General features: G+C 36.9%; 1 protein-coding gene across 1 annotated transcript in view; it reads right to left on the bottom strand.

Moving 5' to 3' along the window:
• The window catches only part of LOC149552360 (ferredoxin-dependent glutamate synthase, chloroplastic-like), a 290054-nt gene that overhangs the window by 66270 nt on the left and 200513 nt on the right, over window positions 1-23271 (bottom strand). The window contains exons 23-27 of the mRNA XM_089787902.1: window positions 11450-11545; window positions 11137-11334; window positions 10939-11013; window positions 10402-10530; window positions 10179-10277 (exon numbers count right to left, since the gene is read on the bottom strand). Of these exons, the coding sequence (XP_089644028.1) occupies window positions 10179-10277; window positions 10402-10530; window positions 10939-11013; window positions 11137-11334; window positions 11450-11545 (597 nt within the window). The remainder of the gene's footprint in view (window positions 1-10178; window positions 10278-10401; window positions 10531-10938; window positions 11014-11136; window positions 11335-11449; window positions 11546-23271) is intronic.

Below are 23271 nucleotides of genomic sequence, written 5' to 3'. Positions count from 1 at the left end.
CGAATTTCGAGGAAGATATATCTTACAAAGGCTATGTAGATCTAAGAATGAAATATTCTGGAGGCGAAAACTGAGGATATCTTAATGATGATCTCAAGAGGAAGTTGAGTAAAGTAAATTGGTCTCCATTTGATGGATCTAGATCCATATCTGCACAAGCATGGGTAATGGAGGCCGATACTTCCAACTGAATCCTATACCAAAAGAAGCAATTAAATTTGCAGCATTACACTTGGAGGGTGTTGCGCATGAATGGTGGCATCATGGCACCATCACACTGGGGCATGATCAAATACATACCTATGTAGAATTCACTGAGAGATTGATAGATCGATTTGATCGTAAAGATCCGGAACTCAATTTCAAAGATTTGACACAACTAAGGCAAACTGGATCGATTGACCAGTACATTGCAGAATTCCAAAAACTCTCTATTTTGGTCACAAACATTTTTAAAAGAAGACGAATAGTGCCCTTCATGGATGGGCTAACAGAACCACTGAAGGATTGGGTTAAGGGGTTCAATCTTGCCACCTTGTCGAAGGCCATTAAGAAAGCACGAAGTATGGCATCTTCGTCGACATCATCCTCTCAGGGTTACATTCCAAACTGCTGATGTTTTCGAGGGACAAAGATAATAAACCTCTGCCAAGAAAGTCGTCATTGGACGAAGCTACCAGACAAGAGCTCCGAAGGAAGAAACTATGTTTCAACTGCAAAGGACCATGGGAACCTAGACATAGATGCCTCAGGAAAGGAAAGATCCACTACATTGAGGTCGTGTTCGATGATGAGGGTGAACAAGAAGATATACCCACCGAAGACAACCAACTGCACGAGGATGCCAAGATGGTTAGTTTGAACCATACGGAAAGAAATGCAACATTGGTACGATGCGAAGGAACTATTTCCATAGTGTTTAATGTACGGGGAACCCTTCAAGGACAAAAGGTTATGGTGATGCTCGATAGTGGAGATACTCTAAACTTCATAAACTCCTCTCTGGTGAAACGAAGAGGTCTATCTATGGAGATGCACGTAGGATTCCAGATTAAGGTTGCTAGAGGGACTCTCCTACCCTGTACAAACCTTGTTCCTCGACTAAGTATCATAATGGCAAATCACATGGTGACCGGGGATTTCTTCATAGTGGACCTTGATGATATGGAGGCTATTCTAGGCATACAGTGGATGGAGACACTTGATAAATACACGTAGAGTTTCAAACGAATGGACTTCACTTTTGTTGTCGATGGAAAGAAGGTCCAAAGGAAGTTTCTGCACATTAGATGGAGGCAATTTTTCGGCGTGATGATATTGCTTGGGCTACACATTGTTTTGTCTAGATGGAACCTATGAAAGGGCAACAGACACCTCCCCAAAATGATAATATCCAAAATATTTTGAGTGAACATGATATAGTTTTTATTGACATTCCCCCTGGCATACCGCATCATCAAAGGTTTGAACATACTATTGAGTTGGAAGCTGGAGCCAAGTTGGTCATAAACACTCCCTATCGCCATCCCAAGAAATTCAAAGATGAGATTGCAAAGACTATTTAGGAACTGCTGGAGAAAGGATGGATCCGTCCCAGTTCTAGTGGCTTCGCATCATTAGTGGTATTGGTCAAAAAGAAGGATGGGACGATGTGCATGTGTATGGACTACTGTGTATTGAACAAAATAATAAAAAAAAATAAATATCCCATTCCAAGGATAGATGAGTTGCTCGATAAATTACATGGCACAGTCTATTTTTCAAAAATAGATCTCCGTTCCGAATACCATCCAATCCGCATGAGGAAGGAAGACGTGGAAAAAATGGCCTTTTGTTGTCATTACGGGCATTATGAGTTACTGGTCATGTCGTTCGGATTAAAGAATGCACATGCTACATTCCAATCATGCATGAATCGCATCTTTAACAAACAATTGCGTAAGTACTTACCGGTATTTTTTGATGATATTCTTATTTATAGCTAGACATTGGAAGAGCAACTGAAGCATTTGGATGAAGTCCTAAGGATTATGAAGGATCAGTCCTTGTTCACCAAGCAATCCAAGTGTGAATTCGGTATGACAGAAATATTGTACCTTGGACATGTTGTCAGTAAATATGGTGTTCAAGTTCATAAGGAGAAGATTCAGGATATCCTTGATTGGCCTCCTCCAAAATCACTCACAAAGTTGCGAGAATTTTTTGGACTGTGCAGTTATTATCAGAGGTTTGTAAAGGGGTTCTCTCAGCTCAGCGCACCACTAATAGATCTGACAAGAAAAGGGTCCTTCTAATGGAATGAAAATGCACAACTCACTTTTGATACGCTGAAGGAAGCAATGAGCACTTGTCTTGTGCTTGCTTTACCTGATTTCACTCTACTGTTCATTATGGAGTGCGACGCATTTGGAGAAGGCATTGGCGTAGTACTGATGCAAGATAGATACCCCATAGCCTATGGAAGTAGGAAACTTACGCAAACATAACACTTATATTCCATCTATGACAAAGATGTTGGCCATCGTACATGCACTAACCAAGTTCCAATAGTATTTGGTGGGTACCAAGTTTGTCGTTCGTACGGATCATAATAGTTTGAGATATTTTCTAGAGCAATAGGACTTGAATGAGAAGCAACAAAAATGGGTAAGCAAGGTTCAGGATTTTCATTTTGACATTGAATATGTGAAAGGAAAGAACAATGTGGTTGCAAATGCTTTGTCCAGGAAACCTATCATCTGCTTACTAACCCAAATTTCAGCTGATAGGAAAGCATATTTGTTGGTAGAATATTCCAAAAACACATTTGCCTGTGAGCTAATGGATGGCAACACCCAGGATGATTGGTACAAAGTGGTGGATGACATCATTTACTATAAGAATCGGATATTTTTAGTGCCAAAATTCAAATTGAAGCAAAGAATGTTGGAGGTACACAACTCACCCTTGGCAGGACACTCGGGCTTCCTCAAAACGTACAGACATCTCAGGGAGAGGTTTTCATGGAAAGGACTTAAAGGAGATGTATTGCAGTATGTAAGAGAGTGTGTGGTCTGCCAGCAAAACAAATTTGAACATACTTTACCTACTGGGTTACTGCAACCTCTGCCAATTCTAGAACATAAGTGGGAAAGTATATCGATGGATTTCATAAATGGACTTCCCAAGGTGAACAAAAAGGATTGTATCTTTGTGGTGGTTGACAAATTGACAAAGTATGCACATTTGTACGAGCGTGGGTCAAATGGATACACCTAGGGGAATATTGTTACAATACCATGTACCACGTGTCCATCAGAATGGCACCATTCAAAGCTCTATATAGGTATGAACCCCTTTCCTTCATTGACATAGTTCTGGGTGACAGTCACGCACCGAGGGCAAGGGACTAGCTTTAGGAGGGATAGGACATCCTCAGATACCTAAAGGAAAACTTACAACAGGGACAAAATCATTAGCAGATGTACATCAACAGACACCGAATGGAGAGGAGTTTCGAAGTAGGGGACTTGGTCTATCTTAGGCTCTAGCCATATCGAAAATCCTCATTGAAGGAAAAGGGAGAAGAAAAACTGAAGCCATGATTTTATGGCCCCTGTCATGTAGTTCGTCGCGCTGGTGAAGTTTCTTATGAGCTAGAACTTCTAGAGGGGAGTTGTATTCATAACGTCTTTCATGCTTCATGCCTGAAGAAGGCCGTGGGACAGAACGTCACGGTAGCCACAGACCTTCCGCCACTCAATGAAGAAGGAAAGCTCATATTGGAACCAACTGAGATCATCAAAGTACGTGAGAAGACCCTACAGAATTGCATGGTGAAGGAATATTTGGTGCGTTGGAAACACTTGTTGCTGGATGGCGCAAGGTGGGAGGGAGAGCACATTATTCAACATTCGACATTGCATTTGCTTGAGGACAAGCAAAATTTGGGACGAGAGGACTACAATATTTCCATTATAAAATAAATCATTAATCAAACTATTCTTAATGGGCCGATTGATTTTTGTTTTGTTTTCGTCGTTTGTGTTGCTGTCGGGTATCTTTCTACACCCTCAGAAAGTTTTCCATGATGGGTATTTAGCACGGCTCGTAGGTGGTCATTAGGGATGCATTTTGGATTATTTCTTTGTACTATGAATTCTTGTTGGAGTTCTCTATTGTGTGTCATTTCGGAAGTGAAAGACCTCCCCTATTTGGTTTATCCGGTTTCGGTGGGATCTAACCCTCACCCTATTTCGTCGCTTGTAACACTTCGCTCAGATCTAGCAAATTGGAGCATCATTTTTCAATATATATTAATTGAAGGTTGTTTGTGTTCAAATCTCCATTCTTGTTTGGATTTATTTCATGGATTTAGATCTATAAGTTTTTGGTTACAGGACTTAGTTTTCCCTCTAATCCGCACCCCATCCGTCACCGTGGCTTAGCACAAATCGTCATACATTTGCCCATCACTATTTCGTATGGCCATCTCCTTGTCTCTATCGTACGACAGTCATTATGCTCAGTCCTAGCAAACGCACGACTCTCTTTAGAATCAGTCGTACGACTTTCAATCACTACTATACAACCTCCATATACACCTTGTATGGCTCTACCGTATGACCCTCCATTTTCCCTCCCATGCAACACCCACATCGTCCGCTACTTGCAGTTTGCCTTCCTCATACCGTATGAGCACCAAGTGATATCGTACAGTCCCCTTTCTTTACTCTGTCGTACAACTATTGAGTGTACCTTGCAGCTTTGCTACACCATTGGCCCATACAATATATGATGCATGTATTCCTCTTCCACCATACAGTTCCCAATCCAGACAACGCCACACACCTTGCATACGTAGAGTGTAGTTTTGAGGTTCGTCCACTGTCTACCGACGGTCAGTAACATTACAACTCCTACATCTAAGTGTTGAGCTAGGGTAGAGTGTGCCAAATTTAATTCTTGATTAAGCTCAACAATCTGATTTTCTGCCTCCTAAAATGCTACTAAGGAAGCCTCTAGGATGTCCTTAGAATTCACGAGCTCGCAAGAAAGGATGTCCACTTCTTCTTCCTTCTTCTTTAAGGGCTTAGAGTAAATTTTTGTGAGATTGTGAAGATGATCATGATGTGAAAGATGTAGATAGTTTGATTTCATTGTTTTTATCCCTTCCTTTATCAAAAGCAAATGTGAAAACTCCTTTTCGAGTCCCTTTTGTCTTCTTTCTAATTGATCCTTCCAATAATGTTTTTCAATTGTCTCATGTGTTATCAAAATGTGATAAAGTTGCAATTATTTATTCTCAATTTCTTTCAATTGACTTTCCAAATAGGGTGACCTAGTAAGTGTATGGGATAAGTCAAATGTGCATGAGGTGGGAGAAGGTGTCACCATATATCCATATCATCAATTTCATCTTTTATACGCAGCTGTAACAAAGGATTAGGGGCAGCATCGTATTCAAAAATAAATTCGTCACAAGAAGAATCCATACCATATTTAGAGACCTGTAGGTCTAAATCAATGTCAACATCATCATTCATAAAAGTTGTTGAGTCTTCAGCATTTGCTGATTGGACAAGCTTCTTTAATGTGTTATCAACATGTCCATCAAGAGGACTAGTATCAACAGCCCCGCAAGAAACCCCTACCTCCATAGTACCCATCAATAGACACGTACCATGTTTAACACCTTCCACATGATCATGCATGAGTTGCTCTTCCTGTTCAAGACCACTAGCAAGCTGATTATTGTCATACAAATTTCTGCGCTTGTCTTTTGCCAGGGGATCATGGCCAAATCATAATAAATTTTTTTTGCCACATCACTCTTGTTTTGCAGCATTGGATGAAAGTCCACATAATTCATGAAGGGTAATTATTTTTTAATCTGTGAAGGAAGTTTGTTATGCTCATCATACATATCAAATACCTCTGTTCTTACATCAAGTTGTGAGTCTCAGGCTAATTGCTGTTGTAGTTAAAAAGATCCTTTTTGACTTTTTCCAAGCCATGTACTTTCCCCATGACTAGATACTACTTGTCTTGGTACCGTTCTTTTTGAAATTCTTAGACAATGGAGCGGACTGCAGTAGAAATGTTGATCTCCATCTACTCGGAACTTGGAAACATTTTGCACATAACTACTCTGCTTTTTAGGGGTGAGATACAAACTGTTATAGCTCTTCTGTAATGGAGTGTTGTTACTCCCCGTCTCCTCTTCCAAAGAAAATTTCGCACTCTCAAAAATTGTGAACTGGTTATAATATGCTTTTGTTCAGTGGATTCAATTTAAGATATATAAAGTTTCCTTGCAGTTAAAATCTGAATATAGATGTAATAGCAACTGTAAATTTGGAGACCACTTCTACACTTTGTGTGAATGAGAAATATTATAACAGAAAAATAATTCAGCCTTATCAGTTTCCTGTTGTTAACACTAACTTATGTTGTACTTTTGATAGTGAGGTTTTCCTCAAACATAAACAATCAGTATAAAATCAGAATGTAACATTTACAACCATCAGAAAAAGTATACCTGCAAGATTGCTTCTCCCAATTTCTGGCATCAAGTGCATTGACATTTTATATTCCTCTTGTGTGATTGTTTACTGCACTGTAGTAACCAGTGTGCATCCCACATGATGTCTGACAACTCACAGTAGTGCTCAGATTGAGTCTTTAAAGAAAATATGAATATCCTTTGGTGCATATTGACCGTAGGTGAACAAAGTTGACAAACCAACTCCACCAAGTTATATGTGTCGTGGCCTACTTCTTGAACCCGAAATTCTACTTCTCTAATAAGTTTAGAGCTAAAGAGGAGGTCATTCCATGACAGGTGTTACCACAAGCATATTGATAAAATGGCACCTTACAGTGACTTGACAGACAAGGTTCTTGATTAGTTGGAATTGAGAATTGACATTGCTATATCTTATTTATGAATTTGAAAATGTTCATTGTTGAGTTTGACTCTCCTATTTACGGATTTGCAAATGTTCCTTGTTGAGGTTGACTATCTTATTTGTTAATTTGGAAATGTTCATTGTTCAAGATCTACAAGGCTTCAGAGGGAAGACTTTTCTATTTGCAAGCAATTATGAGTGATGAACAACAACCAAGTAATAAATTTAGTTCAATACTGCAAGACCCAATTCATCTGATTGGGTACATAGAGTAAAATTAGAACTTGGTAATGATTGTCACATTTTTTAATCAATTCAAAAATTTTAATTTTTCTATTTTTCTTTATAGATTTATGGTGGGAGAATTATGTTGCTAACACTCCTAATCTTTAAAAGATAGCCATTCGTATTTTGTCCAAGCCATGTAATGGATCTGGGTGTGAATAGAATTGGTGTTTATTTGAGAAAATTCACACAAAGAAGATAAATAGTTTGACCCAGAAGTGACTCAATGACCTTGTCTTTGTTCAATACAGCCTTCACCTTTGTACTAAAAGGTTGAGGGTGTTTTATGAGAGGCCATTGACTTGGACAAAATTCATCCATATGGCAATTGGCCTATCAGAGAACAAATGATGGTGATAATGTTATCCTTACTAGAGAAGATCTTGCAAAACTAGAAAGAGAAGCAACAAAAGAAGCAAAAGCAGCAAAATTGGATGATTTCAATAAAATGGAGGAGGATGTAGAAAAGAACTTTGATCTTGAAAAAGAAGAATCAACTCATCATTAGATACCTCAGCACCTACTAGTTCAAGGAATGAAATATTGGGTTATTATATGAGAAGAAAAAGGAAGATGTAGTCTTTAGTTTGTTGTTTTTTACATTTGGACATATATTTGTATATTATTTTGTAAACATTTATAAATTTATGCTGCTGTTAAATATTTTAAATTTTGAAATTTGGTATGAAAGATGAAATCTCAGATATTGAGTGTTTACAGATCATATGACAGGTGTAATGTTTCAATTGTGGCACTTATGTTATGTAAATGCATTACTGTTTTTTTTTGTAAAACATGTTTTTTTTTCTTTTACCGAATCCTTTCCCAAGCTTTTTCCAAGTTTGACACTAATTTTTTGGGCTGCTGAGTTTGAGGCAAGTCTGAGTTTTCCAACTTTGGATATGGGGACTGAGGTTTAAAGGGGAAATTATTTAAAAACTCAATGGTACCCTTTAATAATGTTTCTTAGGAAAAGGAGACTTAAAATACAAAAGGAAGTATTTCTCTTAACCTATGTCCCCGGGGGACGTGTACTCAGCCAAAATACAGGAGTTTCCGAGAAGGGGACATCGTAGGGATGGGGGGACAGGTATGGGATGTCCCCCAGCCGTCCCCAAAAAAGGTAAATTACCAGGGGACGCCCCTGAAACTTGGGGATGGCTGGGAAAGAAAAGGGGGACGACTGGCTGTCCTCTGTACGGAAAGGGGACGCCTAGACGTCCCCCAACCATAGTGGGTATGGCCAGCCGCCCCCAAATATATATATATATATAATTTTTTAAAAAAAATTGTTTTTTTAATGCAAAAAAAATTAAAAAGTGAATATTAAAAAATAATTTTAAGGCTCCTAACTAGGTTGCCAAGGTGGGCCCCACCTCTCCAAATGTGGTAGAGGCAGAATAAGAGCAGTAACTTGCTTCATTTTTCTATGTTATGTTTTTTATGTTGAATGTGAAGATGATTATGATACATTGATACTTATTACTTTATGGCAGCCCTCTAGCCTTTGGGCGTATAGCTTTAGGCATATTTAGATTTAGATTTCCAGAGTTATCATGTTTATCATTATGATATTGATATGCATTTTGACAATTGAGTACTGAAATCAGACATTACTTCCTAGATGATATTCACATGTTGTATGTTATGGTTCTATAATATTTAAATGACATCCTTTGTGCTTAGTTTCATATGAATGACATGTATATTTTAAAATTTCCCTATGTATATATATATAGCGGTCCCCCCCCCCCCCGTCTCCAAAATTGCCAAAAAAATTTGCCGTCCTGGAAACCCATCCTACCATCCCTGTACCAGAAACTTGGGGTAACATAGCTCATTACTAATCCTTAGTCTTTGCTGATGATTGTCAATACAGTTAAACAGATCGTACATAAATCTTGTCACCTTCTAACATAAACAACTTCTTCATGTTCTTTTGATTGATTATTGCAATTTTGTCTCTCCAAAGACTTCATAAAATTGGAGTACAAGAATGTAGACATGACACTTCAGTTCTAAGTTCTTCAGTGCAGCAGGCCGTTCCAGTTTGTGCATGATTTTGTAGACATTAATATCAGAAAATAGGTTTTCCTAGAGAGCATTTTAGTTTGTGTTACTCACCTAACCCTAGGCATGCAGTCAAAGGGTTTGATTTGCTAGATTCTTTCAAAATTACCATTGCAATTGCTGCTGTTTGAAGACAGTTTAAACCAGAATTCTGAAAATATTGATCAGATGTTGAATGTTTGAAAATGATATTTTATAGTTCTTAATTAATCCTAAAAGTTTGTAGTTCATTGAGCAATTTGAATTCTTTCTTAGCAAAATAATAATCCTTCATTCAAGCAATATTTCAATTAAAGAATTCAGAAAACATACACAAAGATGGAACATTAAGAAAACTCAAAAACCTTGAAAACAAAGTCAGATATTCTGCAACAAATTTGAAAATTACAAAAGGAGGTGGGATATTACAAGAACAGTGGAGGGGCAACATTTGTTAAGAGATTTAAGGGCAGCATCCTTGGCATGTACTTTGATATGATACAAGATGTGAATCATATTTTCATAATGTCATCACTTCTAAATATTAACTGTCAACAGTAAGACTACAAGTTTTCTTGGCTAGACTAATTTTTCAATGCCTGCTGGGATTTTGCCATGGATGCGCCGGTTTTTCATGAGTTATGCACACGTTTTAAAGTGAAATACTTGCCAATATTTCAGTGCTAAGTTATTGGACAAGTAGTTCCCCGAGGTATGTTTGCACACATCCTCATACACAAAGGAGTTATTCATCATGCATTTTTCATATATGGTTAGGTAAAGACAGGTCATTTAAGCAAGCACTATGACATGCATAGAATCATAGATCATAAAAGAATTAAGAGATAGCAATATAGGTTGCAGTTAAGTTAAGATTTGGCTTAGACTTCAATACCATTAAAAGAACAGATGATGTCTTTAGTATCATCTAGGGAAACACAGAAAAATATTCACCTCAGGATCTGCCAGCAAAATATCATCTAAAACAGGTCCATTTGTATGAACTTCTTGCTTTCTTATGTTTGTGCTACTCCATTTTGGTAAACCAACACTCTGGGATAAATAACAATAAAATAACATCAGTAACTTGCATCAAACATTACATATATGATATAATAAAGGCTAAAAAGAGGATGCTTCTTTTAACCCTTTCTTGGCCTAGCATAAAGATACATACAGAAAGGATGTAACTTAGATCAAGTTGCTGGGTCTTCATGAGAGAGATATGTCTTGGCCTTAGCAAATCTGTTCTTCCAATAATATCATCCAGCTTCTCATATCCTAGCTCTGATAGAATGCCTCTAACCTGAAAATAGACAGTTCTCAGAAAATCACAAAGGCAATAACAATTGCTAGTATCTTCTAAAAGAGCACATGAACTATGTTAAAATATACTGCAGTGACAGGAAAAGTTTGCAAATAATCTGGAGTTTTCCAGAAACTCATAAAATGAGAACTTTCCAAGAAGTATGAAGCTAAAGGATACAGAAAATAAGCAGAACTCTTTCAACTGTACACACTGGAACAAAAAAAATATAATAAACGACTTTGAAAGATGCCATAATATTGTCAAGCTCAAAAAATGAGTCCACTTTACAAAGAATGTGTTCCACTGCTAAGATATGATGTAATTTAGCCATGATTGGGATTTTGGATTGTTCATGGTCAAACAGTATGGGCAGAAACCAGAAATAAGAATTTTTAAGGAGCCCACCTCTTCTGCAACATATAGGAAGAAGTTCACCAGATCTCCTGGGACACCAGGAAACCGTGCACGCAATTCCTCCCTCTACACAGGAAAATAAAAAACATATATATAATCAATTGTAGGCATAAATAAAGATATAAATATTAAACGTTTAGGTTTAACCTGGTAAGAACGTAAAGTCTAGTTATTTAGTGTCCAGCATACCTGGCTAGCAACACCAACAGGACAATTGTTTGTGTGGCAGATTCTAGCCATTATACACCCAGTGGCTATCATAGCCACTGAGCCAAACCCATACTCATCTGCACCCATTGCGGCTGCCAACATTACGTCGACTCCACTTTTGAAGCCACCATCAACCCTAAGAACAACTCTCTCCCGCAGACCATTCGCAATAAGTGTCTGTCAATGGGCAAAACATTCCATTAAATTTCAACAGCAATTCTAAAAGCAAAAGAAAATGCCTTCCTGTTACATCTGAAGTTGTTGTAACTACTCCTAGACAAATAGAACTTACCTGATGAGTCTCTGTAAGACCAAGCTCCCAAGGACCACCAGCATGTTTTATAGAACTTATTGGGCTTGCTCCAGTGCCCCCATCATGTCCAGATATCTGCAGATCAGTTATTAATATATTAAGAAACAATCTGAAACCTGGTATCCATATAAAACTATAAAAATAAAGCTATCATGATTCTGAGATCACATGAACGATTTATCCCTGTATGGTGATGTTGACTAATTTAATGCTATAAACAAATTCATTACAAAATCTGGCTGCATCACAGACAAATTTCCTTGTTGCTCTGATGCAAGGCAAATAAATTACAAATTAAAAGTTTAAAGCAAGAAAAAGCTAATGCTTATTGATTCTAGTATGTACTACCAATGCTTATGGTGAGGAAAGCCGTATGACCATTACGAAAGGTATGTGCAATCTTCTGTAGAAGCTATATGACATTCCATTGCCAGTATTTATCAAGAAATTGCCCACTAATTAATGACTCCATCCAAGTCCACCACATGTCCTTGGGAAAGGGGGGATACCAACAGTCCCTCCAAAAGAGTTAAAACAGAACAATGTTGATCCAGTTGGAAACTGAAAAGGTCCATAAACAATTTCTTCCAATAAAGTTTAATGACACTGGCAGAAATTTATGCTTCCAGAGCGCTACTCTTGAGCAAACAGAAGAATACAGCATTATTGAAGAAACAATTTATCAATTTATTTTTATTAATGCTAAAGCCTCATGCAATGACAATTTTCATACATAATTGCAATTTATCAGATGCCACAAATACAGAAAAGTCAGAAATGTTTTTCTTGACTTAGAAGATGTGAGATGTGTGGCTCAAGAACCACCCTGCATTTATTAGGTGCTCATATTCCAACAATGTTTTGGGAGTAAAGAGTTAACTTTTAACAAGAGTGTGCTGCTAATCAAGGATGACACCAAATTACAAGAGAAAACTCCTGTTTGCTTCATCAACATACAAATAATTGCTTTTGAATCCTTCTTTCAATGAGTAGGATTTGTTGGAAGGCCAAAAGATGGCAATTCTCTTTTGAGCCTCATCATCGCTCTCCATCTTTCAAATTCTCTGAATATAACCATGCAAAGATGGAATCAGGAATTTGAAATTCAAAAGGTTCCTACCGGCTTTAGAGTATAAACAATCTCATGTCATAGCAATGTCATTAGAATTGCCTTGGAAAGGGAGAAAAACCAGTTTGAGGATCTAAGGTCAACCACATTTTTTTCTGAGACTGCACAACCGAATTGGATATAGAATTAAACTTTAAGTATGTTCTACCATAGAATAGACTAGAATGACAAACTCAACAAACCAGAAAGAAATGAAAAGAGTTTAGTCATGTTCATAGCAACGTATGCCTCTCAAAGTTTAATCTAAATGCTTGAAACTGAAACTAATCAAGCACAAATAATAGACAAGTCATGCAAGAATACTTGGCAATATGTCCTACGAGAATGCGAAGAACAAATATCTATATTCTACTCTCTAAAATTAAAACCTTGGAAGCCGATGCGTAGCCCTAGAGGCTGGATGCGGGAGCGGAAACCAGCGGAGGTGGATGCTTCCGGCGAGCTTCCGGACGTATCCAGGAGCATCCGTAGGTATCCAAACACAAGAATGCCCAAAAAACTGCAAAAAATGCGTTTTTTGGTGTTTTTCCCCATGTAAGTGTCTTATAAAGCACATGGGGAAATTTAAGTCTATTTTCCCTTGAATAACCTAAAATGGGCCTAAAAGAGGCCATTCGACCACTATTGCTTCCATTTTGTTTGCAGCTCCTCTCTTTTTCTCATTTGCTCTCCATTTTGCATTTTGAAGGAAACTTGATTGTTTTCAAAGAGGATCGTTCGTAGAGCAAGGGATAGCTTCCAAAGATGAGTTTTAAGCAACTAAGGTAAGCATTTTATCGGATTCTTGTGTTCTTTCATGAATTTTTTTGAGATGGAGATGATGATGAGTTTTTGTGAATCCATATGGTTTGGATTCAAATTGATAAACATTGAATAATAAACTTGTCAGGTGGATATTTTACAACTGGTAGTTTTGGGTAAAATCCAATCGCAAAATAGGATGACCAGCCACAGCGTGTGAGACAAAGTCTCTCCTACCTTAAAGAGAAGTCTCCCCCTTCTCATCGTTCCTTGGATCAACTCAAGGTAAGCAAGAAGTTGAGAGATTTTGTAAGGGGTGTTACCAATAATCATTCCTCTTAGCTTTTAGGAAAGAATCCACTCACCCACAGAGCGAGTAATGGGCAAGATGAAACCTCAAACTACACTTCTATCTAAAGTTTTAAATGGTGATACCAATAAACTAACACTAACTCAAAGGCTAGCTGAAAGCGTACCAGTTTGGCTCTAAGTCCTGTTGTATCCTATTCTTTAAGAATAACCTCGACCATTGGGGCATAAAGACTTTTAGAAGTAGGGAATTCTAAGTATTTTTCATGAATTTGAGATGGTAATACAAGCTACAGTCAAAGCTCATAGTCTATGTATTGCACAACCACTCCCAGTCAAAGCTTTGGCTCCAGTTGTTTCTTAAATCACTATGCTCTATTATTGAATACACAATAATAACATGAATCAAAGACTATAGGCAAAAATTACGGTCAAAGCTTCTAATTTTCTCTATCACAATTGCTTCCAGTCAAAGCTTCGAATCCAATTGCTTCTTTTATTCACTTTTCTCTCAAATTCATACTACACAATCAAAGTTATGCTTGCACAAGTCTGGTAGAGCTTTCTTGCATACAATAAAAGATGATTTTTACAATGAGAGGGCACTACTTTATATAGGCAAAGGGGTTGAGAAACAAGTGGAGGAAAAAAGTGGGAGTAACTCTACCAAATTTGACCCAGTCTAACTAACAAGAGAAATTATTGGATTACATGTCATTACACATGTAAATCATAATACATGTAATTACTAATTACACATTATCATGTAATACATCCTCTTTAATTGCAAACATGAAAGAAGTAGAAAGATGGAAGAGAAATGAAACAATCCTAAGGATTGCTCTGAAGGGCATTGTTCTTGACGATGTTATCCTAGATGATTACAAGATCGGGAGTTCCTGTATTTTGTGTCACTGCCTTCACCTTAATAACCATGGTGTTGCGTCTTTTGATAGCCTCTGACTCTCTTTGATGAATTGTCCATTGTCATTTGAAAAGTTGATGTGATCAAGCTTTTCTTGCTCAAGTTGTGAATTCTCCTTTGTAGATTGACTTATGGAATCTCTAACACTTTGAAAACCTTCTTGACGGTGTCCGGATGTAAACTCGAAATAACTTTCCATCAACACCTTTAACTTTTCTTTATTTTTTTCTTTTTTTTAAAGCAAAGTGCTTGGCGTATTCCATTACGAACTCAAGTTCTCAAACAACCATTGAGAAAATTGAGAACAAAAGAATTACCGCTTCTTTGATTTGAAGCACACCTTCCTTACTAGATGTTTCATTCTTTATAGAAATCCTGGCATATCTTGACTTGCTGCAACATGAAAGTTTCAACGGAATTGAATCCATCATTGGAAGATATGAATTCCGACTCCATAACAATATTGGCAAAATGGATCTCTAAGGAACAATATATTTAGAGTATTGATCAGATATGCGTCAAACATATGCAATGAATTGGATGTGATATGGAAAGTACATGCAGAGGGATAAAATGGGACATAAGAAGATAGATGACATGTAAATACATATGGGAAAAGGACGAGTTGCTAAGAAGCCTCAAGGAATGAAGGATAGGTGCATGGGAATGCATGCAAATGATAACTTTTGACTTTAAAAGTGAGACCTTCAGTCAAAAACGGGTTCTCTAGATGTCATTACATGTAAAGTGAATTACATGTAAAACGAACATGCATTTAGGTTTGAAAGATGGAAATGAGTGTAAATGAGGAAGAAGGACGAGATTACATGTAAGTGCGGATGGAGGGTGAGATTACGTGTAATCACATGTGGAGAATGAGATGCAGTGTCATGACATGAAAAGTGGAATTACATGTAATTGCTCTTGAAGTGTAATTGCATATGAAAGGAATGGATGCAACGTGTCTTGGCATGTAATGGTGATATATGGAATGAAACGATGCACTTGCATGAAGAGGTGGAAGGTGGAGTTAAGTGAAACATGCTCAAGTTCTTGAGAAAGAACTTTCAACTTCTTCCAAATGCAGAAAAATGAGAAAGCAGGCAAACAAACAACAAAAACAAGCACAAAAGAAACACGTGCCTTTGGTCTTAAACTTAAACATGTCAACAAGCAAGTTGCTTTCAAATGCAAACCCAAATTTGGAATTTGAGAAAATTCCAAAAGTGTGAAAATGAGAGTTTTCATCATTTTTAAAGCAAAATGCACTTTTCATTACATAAATTTGGACAAATGTGCAATAACAAGCCATAATATGCATGGAAATAGCAAGATAAGCATGAATTGATGAGCAAGTATGAAAATCCCCACTTATTTGGAGATCAAAAAGTCAAAATAGCAAGTTTTATAATCTTGAAGACCAATTCTCTCTCAAATCCAGATTTTCAAACAACTTTTTGACTCTCTTCGCACTTGCAAGTAACGGACATCAATGGTTCGATTTGACATGAGAATGCCAAAATGGTGGTCTCCAAAAGTAATAGCATGCATTAAAACTCAAAAAAAACCCCAATTGATCCAAACGTATGGGCTGAAAATGCCATTTTAAAAGTTTCTAAAAAAAATGTGACTTTTTCATGCAAAAATTTGGGTCGTTTTTGCAAAAACGTGGCTCACAAATGCATATAAAATGATCATTTTTGACTTGTGCATGCAAAAACGACTTCCCCAAATGCTAATACATGGACCCAAATGCAAAAATATGACTTTAAAACGCATAAAAGTGAATAAAAAACCCAATTTTCTGAGCGTTTTTAGCAAAAACGTAATTCATAAAATGCATGAAATGAAGCTTTTTTGATATCTAAAGGCAAAAATGTGTTCTTCAATAGCATATATATGGATCAAAACCTCAAAATGACTTATATTTAGGCCAAAAAGTGATCAAAACTGCCCCAAATCTGGGCGTTTTTCACAAAACCGTGACTCAAAAATGGCATGAAATGAACTTTTTTTGCATGAGATTTAACGCCTAGGGCATTATAATGCTAAGAGATGCAAAAACGACCCTTTTCTTGGGGATTTCAAGCCATATCAGGGCACATTTGCTCGTTTTTAGTGAAAAACGTGTTCTTGGAGAGGAAAAACATGGAGTGTTTTGCCCTTCTTTTAAATTCGGGTTCATCATTTCCAAATGCATGAAACATATGCAAAACACATTCTCCAAGTGCCATTACATGTTTTAAAACGCATGCGATCGATCTTTTCATGCAAAATACACTCTTGCATATTTCAAAATCATGTTTCAAGGCAAAAATGCATTTTCCAAGTGCCATTACATATTTAAAAAACATGCAAAAGTCACTCTGGGAGGGTCATTGCACATTTTAAAAACTCAAATATGCATTGCTCACTCTAGGAGAGTGATTGCACATTTTAAGTTGAAGGCATTGCCCTGCTTTTAGTTCAAAAGCTCACTCTTTAGATGCATTTGCATTTTTTTTTAAAAATATGCAAATGGGCCTAAAGGTTAAATTTTACAACTTGTGATTTAAATAAGCACATGTCAATTTAATTTTTGATGAAATGTTACTTAAATAAGTCATAAATAACATTTACACTACCATATTTAAAATATAATGTGCGAATATCATTTTAGAAGTAATATTAACTAGAGCATTTGATTTAAAAAAAAAAAATTAAATTACACTATATAGCTAATATAGTCACTTAAGTGAAAGATAAAAAAATAACAACATAAAAATATAACATAAAGTGCACTATAGTTACTTTAAGTGAAAAATCAAAATGACAAAGTAACTTAAAAACATAACATAAAGTGAATTTATGTTAAATTTTTCAAAAAGTACATGTCAACTTAAAACTCTAACATAATATTTTTAATTCGTGTAGTTGCACTTAGAGACTCCACCTTTTCGACACTAAAATGTTCATATCTTTTGATTGCCAATTTTGACTAAGCCCTAAGATAGATCAAATCAGAGTAACAGGACTCGCCGAGTCAACCTTGGACTCTGCGAGTCCGAGGCAGAGTCCACTTTTCTGAAGCAGACTGCCTCTGGACTCGGACTCTGCCGAGTGCTGGCAGAGTCCAGTTGAACTCGGCGAGTCTATGGACTCGCCAAACTCGGTGAGTCCCGATGCCAGGACTCTTGTCGACGGGTGAGATGGAAAAGACCAAAAAAACATAAAAATGCTTTGTTTAATAGGACTTTTTTGGTTTGTATAACATGTTATTGACCTAGAAAGGTCATTCCACCATTTGCTTGTGCTCACAAAGGAGAGGAAAGAGTTAGAGAAGAATATTGGGGTTTTGAGAAAGAAATCAACAAACCGGTTTGCTCTCCCATATTGATTGCTAATGGTTTGTGCATCTTTCTAGCTTGCATTAAAGCATTGAGAGGAGCTTAAGGGAGCATTTGGAGGAGGTTTCCACAAACTTGCATTTCCATTGCTTGTGCAAATTTGAAGAGGTAAGCTACAAGTTGTTGTTGCATTTCTTTGTGTTGTTTTATAGTATGTTTTGAACTTTTAAATTCGTATTTTTACTTCTCATTTTGTTTAAATTTGTTTGGTCTCTACTCTCTACTACTAGTCTACTATTTTTTTACTTCTCATTTTGTTTACATTCATATTGCAGCAGGCTGACAGCGAACAGTAACTTATTGAAATTTGATATAATGTCTCAACAACAAGGTGGGGGAAGTGGAAATAGGCCTCCATTTAACCCTAATGTAGACCCAAGTGCAATAGCATGGGATAGGGCTTGGAAACATGCCATCTCGGGGCACAAAAAGAGAGTTGTTACATGTTGGCATTGTGGTGTGGTATATAATGGGGGAGGAATAAATAGATTGAAGTATCACTTAGCACATATACTTAGACGTGATGCTAAAAAATGCAAAGATGTATCCCAAGATGTTGTGCGAGACATGCAAACTCTTTTAGAGGAAAAAAATGGAGCAAAAGGAATTGAAAAAGAAGCAACATGAAAAAATGGCACAACTAGCCGGAGCTCAACAGGGGTCTTCTAGTTTTCGCTCTTCATTATCCCCTACTCCACCTATGGATACCACTGCTTCTACGAGTGTGAGCATTGGGCCTCGCATTCGTAAGCAAAAATTGACACTTGATTCTATGTTTGCTCCACACACGGCTCCAAGTTCACAGCCATCACCTGAGGGCATGGGTTGGAACAAGGATAAACATGATTATGCAAAATTGGCACTTGGGGACTTCTTCATCTACAATAACATTTCATTCAATGCAGCAAGGTAATTATTTATGTAAATTTAAATTTAAGTCTCCTCTTGCTTTCAAAGTTACAAGTTTCAGCTTTCAATAATATGTTTATTTTGTTTATTTTAATTTGTATTTTCTTTTCAAATTTATTTATAATATACTAATTTGTTTAACTTTAAATTTTATTCTATTTGTTTTAGGTCCCCTTATTGGCAAATTGGAATCGATGCTGTTGCTGTTTTTGGTCCGAGGTTCAAAGCCCCTAGTGCTAAAGAGCTAAGAGGCCCTATTTTGAACCAAAGGGTGGCTGATGTACAAGTTGAAATCACGAAGCAACGTGAGGTGTGGAAGAAAAAAGGTTGCACCATCATGACTGATGGTTGGACTGATAGGAGTAGAACACTTCTCAACTTTTTTGTTTCTTCATCAGGTAAACTGTAATTGTATTTAGAGTCTTAGACATTAAAAATTTAGAAGTAGAATTTGTACTTAAGTGATTAAGTTTATAAATTTTGAATTTATAAATTATGATTTATCATTAATCATTATACTAATTTGTTTCTTTTTCTTTAGGTGCCACGATTTTTTTGAAATGCATTGATGCCTCAGGAAAAACAAAGAATGTTGAATATCTTTGTGGGATAATGGATGAAGTGATAAAGGATGTGGGTGAAGAGAATGTGGTGCAAATAGTTACTGATAATGCAACAAATTATGTTGCTGTAGGAAAGCTTCTTATGGAGAGACACCCTCACCTATTTTGGACCCTTTGTGCTGCTCACTATATTGACCTCATGTTAGAGGATCTTGGTAAACTCCCTTGGATCAAAACAGTTATAAAGCGAAGAAGGAGTGTATGCAAATTCATATATAATCATACATAGGTCCTCAATTTCATGAGGAAACACAATGAGCAAAGGGAATTGTCTCGTCCAAGGGTCACTAGATTTGCAACCAACTTCCTCACATTGAAATCCTTGCTTGATTCAAAGGGAGGTTTGAGACGCATGTTTGTCAGTGAGGAGTGGCTTGCATCATCATATGCAAAGACCACTAAGGGATTGCTGCAACTGATCATATTTTTGACGAGCCTTCTTTTTGGACACCGATTGCTGATATTGTGACAGTAATTTTCCTTTTTGTCCTCATTTCAACTTTATTTTGTTTATGAAATTATGTTATAAATTATTGTTCATTTTTTAAAGAAAAAACTTAAAGCTGATTTTTTTTTTCCAACTTTCATAATGATTGCAGTTTGTAAAGCCGCTTATTGTTCTTCTACGAACTGCTGATGGAGAGAAGCCCTCAATGGGCTACATTTATGAAGGCATGGATAGGGTGAAGGAGGCCATTTGCTTTTTTTTTTTGCAAGGAATCGAGATAGGTATGGGCCTATATGGGATGTCATTGATAAACGATGGCACAATCTACTTCACAGGCCTATACATGCAGCGGCCTACTTCCTTAATCCAGCATACCAATTCAACCCACATTTCAAGACTGATGATGAGGTGTGGAGTGGCCTCTACGATGTTGTAGAGAGAATGTCACCTGATTCAGCAGTTAGCACAGATATAGTCCGTGAGATTGAGCTATTTAAGAAAGCTCAAGGGGACTTATTTGCACAAGAGTTGTGCAAGAAAAATAGGACAGCATTGATGCCTAGTAAACACTAAAAATCATTGATTCTATATCCTAATTTCTAATAGTAATTCTATTACCATCTTAATTTCATAAATTCAAAGTTATTGATATGATTCAAAAATTTCTTGTTTCAGATGCATGGTGGGAGATGTTTGGCACAAAGGTGCCAAATTTACAGAGGATTGCGATTCGCATCTTGAGCCAGCCATCTAGTGTATCAGGATGTGAACGTAATTGGAGTCTTTTTTAGCACATACACTCAAAGAAGCGCAATAAGTTGGCAGTGCAAAAATTAAATGATATTGTCTTTGTTCACTACAACCTTCGCCTTCGCCATAGACAGATCCTTGGCACCGATACAACACCAATTGTATTAGAGAATGTTGATCCTCATGCAGAGTGGAACACAGAGGTGGATGATTCTGTCTTCAGTGATGAAGATGTGGAGTGGGTAGATCAAGTGGATTGAGAGGCTGAGGCAACAGCGATGGCAGTTGAGGAGGCTAGAGCACGAGGAGACAGAGTGGAGGACCCTGAGGCTAGGAGTGATGGATCCCAAGCTGATGACGAGGATTATGTGTGTGAGGAGGATGATGATGATGAGGATGAGGAGGAGGTTCAGGGTCAGCCTCAGACACAGGCAGAGAGGATGGCTCTAGAGTCTTCCATGACTTATCTTAGGCGCACTCGTAGGAGGACATAGAGGATGGCTCTAGTTGCTATTTTGATATATGTTTTGAACATTTGGATTTGATACCATGGATTTTGTAATCCATGAATGTTGTAGACATTTGAGTCTTTGATATTGGAGTGACATTATGTTTATTACTTTATAGTTTATAACTTTATATTATGTTATTTAGTTTTTTTTCTTTCAAAAATTCGCTTTTATACTTATGTGATCTATACAAAATTGTGTGTGTATTAAGTAGCTTATATTTATCTCAATTATTGTGTATTTGATGTTAATTGACTAAAAGATCCTTATAAATCTTTGAATTTCATGAGTTTTTCAATTTTTCAAGTCCTTGCTGAGTCCGGTCACCGAGTCCTGGTCCGAGTCGGATTTTGACTTTCCGAGTCAGAAGCAAGTCCGAGTCTCGTAACACTGGATCAAATCAAAGGGAAAACTGAAAGAAATAATTTGAGTTAAACCAAAGGACCAAAACCAACACACACACTCAAAATCGATGAAAAGGACGTTGAAGGCTTCAAAATCAAGCATAGGCTCGAAAAATAGAAAAAATTAAAAAGACTTGACGAAAGCATTCAGTAAAAGGATTCATTATATCAATTCGAATCGATTGGTTCATCAATACTAACCAATTAAAGAATGAACTAAACACAGAGAAATGTGAAACTAAGTTGAAAAAGTTTCATACTGTTACCTACATTTTGTGGCATGCCACAAAATGTAAGACAACAAAACTATATTTTGATTTTGTAGTTGTGACATTTTCATTGGATGATAAACTATATTTTGATTTTATAGTTGTGATGATTTGTTGATTTGGATTTGGAATCATGAACATAGATGCATATGATAGTCATATCACTGATATGGTTTATATTTTATAGTCTTATTGAGCATGGTCGAAACAATCGTCGTTTAATCGGCAAATTTCCAACACTTGCCGAGTTTTTGAGGTCCGTAAGTTTTTCGCCGGAAAACTTGTAAGAATCCGTAACTCGACAGGAGGCAAAAAACTACCAACCACTTGACAAGTAATCGGCGAGTTTTTCTTAAAAACTTGCGAAACAATAGAAAAATAGCCCCTGCGTGCTAGCCCAATAATATAGGGCAAAAAAATTGTATTTTTGCAATGCCAGTTGCATTTGTGCATTTTAGAGGCTTGAGGTGTGGAGAGAAGAAGGCTTGGAGACATTTTTAGATGATTGCAAGTGATTCAAGACAGATTTGAGTGGTCTAACCGGTTTTAGAAGACAAACCTCTTTCCAGGTTGGTTTGCTAAGATTGTTTTTATAGTTTTAAAAAATGTTCTATTCTTTTCTTATTTCTTGTAAATGAATTCAAATCATTTGAAAGCATTTTAACTTTATGTTTGAATCATTTGAAAGTCATTCAGCTCTATGTTTGACAATTGTTTTTGAAGAATATGTAATATTTTCTAAAAACAAACCTTATTTGTTCGTTTAGTTTGTTTAGTTCGTACTCATAATCTAACTTGTAAGTTCCAAGTTCTAACTTTGTTTATTCATTTTCTCTAAATTTATGTGTAGGGCAGCAATTAAATAGTAAAAAAGTGTGACAGATCTACAGGAAGTGTGACCACAAACACCATGCTCCTTTGGATATATTGGTACTCGACCCAAAAAAGCAGGAGATAAGGCATGGCGGTTTGCCTATGAAACTCCAAATGATGTTGGGAAGGTTATATGCATTCCATGTGAAAAACTTATTTTTAGAGGCATAAACTGCTTCAAATACCACCTTGTAGGCATAAGAAACATGATTCAAATCCTTGTCTCAAGGTAACTGAAGAAGAAAAAAGATTCATCAATGCCCTACTTGTAGCTATTGAAGAGAAAAAATTGAATAGGCAGAGGGCGAAATTAGCTATGAGGGCAGCCATAGCTGAATCTCAAGGAGCTCCTTTTGATATGCAAGAAGAAGAAGCACTTGAGAGCATACCAGGATCTCTTCGTGGCCTGCAGATCTGCAAACAAAGTGCCTCTTTTGTTGATTCCACTTCTTCTACATTTCCTAGTTCTTCATCACCATCTTCATTAGGGATAGGGAGTTATTTTGTGTCCCAAAACATAGCTAGA

This window comes from Cupressus sempervirens, chromosome 6, assembly GCF_028749045.1.
Source record: "Cupressus sempervirens isolate cs-2001-9-10 chromosome 6, ASM2874904v1, whole genome shotgun sequence".
Taxonomy (NCBI): Eukaryota; Viridiplantae; Streptophyta; class Pinopsida; order Cupressales; family Cupressaceae; genus Cupressus; species Cupressus sempervirens.
The sequence above is the reverse complement of the archived record's forward strand: the minus strand, read 5'-3'. Positions and strand labels throughout refer to the sequence as shown.